Genomic DNA, 5,000 nt, shown 5'->3' on the forward strand with positions numbered 1-5,000 from the left:
GACATCACATATCCCAAGGGCTGGACCGGGATCCTCCTTTGCTGTCCCCTCATTTTCTCTTGCAACGGCCCATTGCAAGTATTTCGCGATTATTCCATCTTGCTCACCTTGTACAATACGAGCGAACTATCCTGTACCTGGATGGGGTACGAACGGTTTTAAAGTAAAAGTAGAAGATGATTGGTTCATTGTTAAATGCTCACGTTGTCATCACGTTGTTTCACGTTGTTTTGTGGAGTACGGCAGAAAAATCACGAAAAAGGAAAAATATTCGGGCAGCACGTGCAGCACGAATATTTTTCCTTTTTTAACCAATGATATTTTTGCTTTGTGGCGTTGTGGTTGCCGTAGCCGTTGTCTTTGGGAACTTAACCAGCGACAACGGCGACGGCAACGAGAATGTCATCTCAAAATATAAATTCGCGTTATTTTAATCGCTTCGTGACTATTTCAACCTTTTTAAAAGGACAAGGGTGTGGTAGTTCTTCAAAATTGACATTGGTCGGAACGACGGTTAATCTAGGGGAAGAAATGAAAATATATCCTCAAGTGCTGGCGTTCTTCATAAAACCTCAAATTTGGCTATTTCACGTTGTAGCTTTGCTGACGACGGCAAAGAATTGGACAAAAGTGAAAAACGCACGTGCAGGGCGTGGTAAGCTATTATTTTTGTTTACTAAATATGCAAATTTGTGACGTTCTTGTTGCCGTCGCCGCTGTCGTTGCTTAAGCTCCCTAATATCAGTGATAACACAAACACAGTAGTTGGTTGGTGTTCGGAGGACAAAGGGATCGAATATCGCAAGGCATTGTGGGGACAACTAGTTTCCATGCCGATTGGAGGTTTGGGCATCATTTTTATACGAAAGGCTCCATACCGTGTCCTTCCAAACAAAAGTGTAGATTTGAAGCAAGCAACGGAAACTCTTGCAACATTCCCCACGAAGGGATGCTTGTTATTCGAACGTGACCCCCTTCCCTCTAATCCCTAGTCCGTAGTGCGCGCATGTGAAAATACAACTTACAGTGTGTCAAGTTTCTTGTTCTTTTCAAATACTAAGCCTGGCAACTCCGCAATATTCGTCTCACCAATGTAACTGGAAATTAAAAGAATTAAAGTAAATGAAAGAATACACCATACTAGGCTTTTGTATTTTCTTTCTTTTTCCTCTCCACAATGGCTACGTCAAATGATCTATCAAAGGGAACCTCTATCCTCCATACTTGGCCTAGGAGTCAAACCTTTCCCGAGTAGATTTATTTATAGAACGCCTCCCAATTGGAAGATTCAGCACGCCCACTGTTGCAAAAGACAATAAAGGAAAGGAAAGGAGCTTTATTTAAGTGTCTGGTCATTCTAGCACTGGAGCGCTAATTGGGGACTTCGTAAACTGAAATTAACAATTAACGCAAATCAAGTCAAATATTGGTTTTTGATGAGAGGGAAAACCGGAGTACCCGCAGAGAAGAGGACCAAGAAACTCAATCCACACATGACGTCGAATCTGTGAATCGAACCCGGGCCACATTGATGGAAGGCGATTGCTCTCACCACTGCGCCATCCCTGCACAATCAAACAAAGCTATCTTAGCCTCAAGGGAAATACGATACTTTTCGCTGCAAAATACATTTACTTGGGAAAGGGTTGATTCGATGAATTAGTGGAACTAGAGGCTCCCCTTGAGCTCCTGTCCATTCTGAACCGATAGCAGTGCATTTCGTATAAAGTACTAAACGCTTGTTGGTGTCACCGTGATAAATAGTGCAAAAAGAATATTAATAATACTGTCAGTCAATATATTTCAGCAAGATATGACAACAGCTCTAAGACACGACAAAATACAATTCCCATCTACTACTTACAGCCATGTAAGATTTGTGTACATTGCCAACGTTGCAACATTAAGCCTTTTGATTGGATTGCCTGTCATTTCCCTGAAGTTTTACAATAATATAATCAAACAAGAAAAATGTACATTAGCAAAAGTATACAATACAAATTAAAGGGAAACTCTACTCCTTTACAAAAGAAAAACTGACTTTAATCCGCGGAGATCTCTGTTTGCAACCAATTTTGTTTTTAAATTCCATGCGTCTGTTCAGTAATAGATCACAGGAGACGTTAAATTGTGGTAAGAACATCATTGACACTCGGTTATGGCCTCGTGTGCTACTTTCTTGTTCTTATCACATTTTGACGTCATCTGTGATCTATTACTCACGGGGGCGTAGCGTTCATATACGCACGTACGCCCGTGCGTACAGCTCAAATCCGGGAATCCTTATTCCATGGAGGCATTAATTTTTTTTAGTCATAAAATCGGGCCAAGTTTTTTACATTTCAAATTAAAGTAGTGTCTGTGTGTGAGTATTTCCAGTATCTTTTCATTAACCCATACAGGCCTGGCCAAACGGATCCAACATCATCCAACATTAAAGCAAGCACACAGCCGTGCGTCTGTTGAGTTTCAACAGCCTTTACGGTGGTTAATTTACCTTTATCAGTCAACTCGTTTGATAAAACCATTCTCTGCTAGTAAAGGTCTCTTTTCGTTTGCGTTCGCTGGGCTGACGAATAAGAGAAAAGAGACTTCTACCATGGGTCGAAACTAGGGGAAAGTTTTTGGATTCGTGCATATTCACATGAAACCATTCGCGGATGTTAAAATGTTTACACTAACTCGTTAAATCCGGTTACAAAAAACTGTTTTATTACTCAAATGGCATCCAAAGCCAAAATCAGAAAATACAGGTGCGTTAAACTAGACTGATAGTGAAGTGGAAGTGTGACTCGGCGTCGTTCCATGTTACTCATCACAACAAGATTTTAAAGGCCTCGAGTGAGAGTCCATGAAGAGCAAATATGAGGACATATGAAGTGAATTTGTACGTTACGTGAGTATGACGAGAGAAAAGATTCCCACACAACACCAGTCTTTTTTCTCGTAAGAAAAATCGCCAGCAAAATGCTGTAGATTCTGGTAACTCGGCCGCCATCTTGCAATCCAGAAGGATCGCGAGCGGGCTTAGACTATCCGGATTAGTGGGATACGTTGTTTACACAAACGAAAAGTTTCGGATTCAAAGTATTCGGATACAAAGTTTCCATTTTGGATTCCGGATTCGTGACGAATTTGGGAACCTTTCATGCCGGATTCATGTTTATTTGTTGGTTAACACCAAAAGGAATCCTGTACTAAACCGTTCCTAAACTTTTGCTGTAGAGTAAACGTAGTCTCACTTTGATTCAACCACCGTCCATAACCTTGGACAGCACTCTTCAAACCGCATGCTCCATCATATGTTTGCTGACTGCGACTTGAGCCTGCTATGTCCCGCACATTTCTTTATAGTAATTCCGCTGTGTGTTAATGAGCCCGCACAACACAAAGGGTCACACGAGGATTCGGTCGCTAAGTAACTGCCGCACATGGTCGCACATGCTCAACACAGTGAGTTTCGACCGATGGCAAACGTCTCTTTTCCAGTACTCGTCAGCCCAGCGAAAATAAAAGAAAAGAGATCTCTGCTAGAAGGGAAATATAACTAATTAATCGTGTTTTAAACACAGACTGTATGGAAACGAGCGAGCTATCGAGTAAAACCAAAGGACCCACTGATCTATAACAAACTGTGGTTCATTAATGAAACTTACAGATACTTAATTCCTGTTTCTCTTCCAAAGACGGGAAGCTCCAATAGCTGGTTATATTCCAGACACCTGTGAAGCAAAACATGAGCACAAAGGTCCACCAAATTCAGAGCTAATAGTAAACATCTAGCAGGAGAGAAACGTTGTTTTGGTCTTAATTTCAGGGAGGAAGCAGCCCTTAATTTTGAGGTATAAAATATCAGAGTTTTTCGTTCAAACCGAAAATAACAGACTTCAGGCAACAGAAATAAAAACTATACACCCTTTTAGTAAGTCTAATATATGCCGTTTTCCGCTAATGACGTCAAACTCATGCTTTTAAAATTTATTCAGAAATGTACAAAGGCTTGAAACAAGAAAAGAAAATATTTTCGTATTTTGCACACGGTCAAGGCCAAAAAAGAGAACAAAAGCCTACAACAAAGAAATTTGTCCGGTTTCATAAAAATTCCCCTGTATAAACTATGCTGTCATCTACCCTAAGACGCCCGAAAACGCTGATCAAAATGGAAACATTCGAAAACGGTTTCAAAAGTGAAGAGTTTTGAGAACCTGACGCATCGTTTTCAAAACCCTCCAGTTTAAGTGTGGACAGGAGAAAACGGAGCCCATTGAAAACGATGACGTTTAAAAACGGTGACGGTGACTTATTAATTTCGATGAGCCTTTAGGTTCGTTTCGTCATGCTTGTGCTTCAATACCAATTAGGATGCCTCACACATGTGACGGAAACGCAGGCTGTTTACCATTTACCAAAAAAATCCAGAATCTTCGGTTGGAATGTAAATGGTAAGCCTATTTTGGTCTTCCCGAACGGAAAATTTCCGGAGATAACGGGATTTCTTGAACGGTAGTCCAAAATTCTCAAACGGATTTTCCAAACGGAAAACGTGTTCACCATTTGCATTCCCCCATGATTTTGCCTCTCTCCAGACTCTCTCGATAAACTTGAACGAATTGTGTAAATGGTACACACCGATCCCAACTGAATTTCCCATTCGGGAGTTTTTGCTTACCATTTTCACAAACCTAGTACCAACCGGTTTCTGCTTGAAAATGGTAAACAATTAACCGCAATCACCGGCAAAAGACAACACACTTGTTAATTAAAAAAGAATAGTAAATAAATATAATCCATTTCACCATTGACGTCAAAAATATCAAAGGGAATTTTTTTCGTTACTCACAAAGTAATCAGGCTGCAGTTATCAAATGCCCAAGGAGTGATCGTTTTGATATTATTGTGATTCAAATACCTTCAAAAACAAAAAAAAACAAAAAAAAAAACATCAGCTGTGACAGGATAGGTTTTTTTCGTTAATAATTGCGAATCAGTATTTGTTTTGC

General features: G+C 40.3%; 1 protein-coding gene across 13 annotated transcripts in view; it reads right to left on the reverse strand.

Annotated features, from left to right (window-relative positions):
- The window catches only part of LOC137985378 (follicle-stimulating hormone receptor-like), a 27,826-nt gene that overhangs the window by 4,750 nt on the left and 18,076 nt on the right, over window positions 1-5,000 (reverse strand). For all 13 annotated transcript variants that reach the window (XM_068832978.1, XM_068832981.1, XM_068832977.1 and 10 more), the window contains 4 exons: window positions 4,841-4,909; window positions 3,657-3,722; window positions 1,865-1,936; window positions 1,026-1,097 (listed from right to left, as the gene is read on the reverse strand). In XM_068832978.1, coding sequence (XP_068689079.1) covers window positions 1,026-1,097; window positions 1,865-1,936; window positions 3,657-3,722; window positions 4,841-4,909 — 279 coding nt within the window. The remainder of the gene's footprint in view (window positions 1-1,025; window positions 1,098-1,864; window positions 1,937-3,656; window positions 3,723-4,840; window positions 4,910-5,000) is intronic.

This window comes from Montipora foliosa, chromosome 14 (genome assembly GCF_036669935.1).
Source record: "Montipora foliosa isolate CH-2021 chromosome 14, ASM3666993v2, whole genome shotgun sequence".
Taxonomy (NCBI): domain Eukaryota; kingdom Metazoa; phylum Cnidaria; class Anthozoa; order Scleractinia; family Acroporidae; genus Montipora; species Montipora foliosa.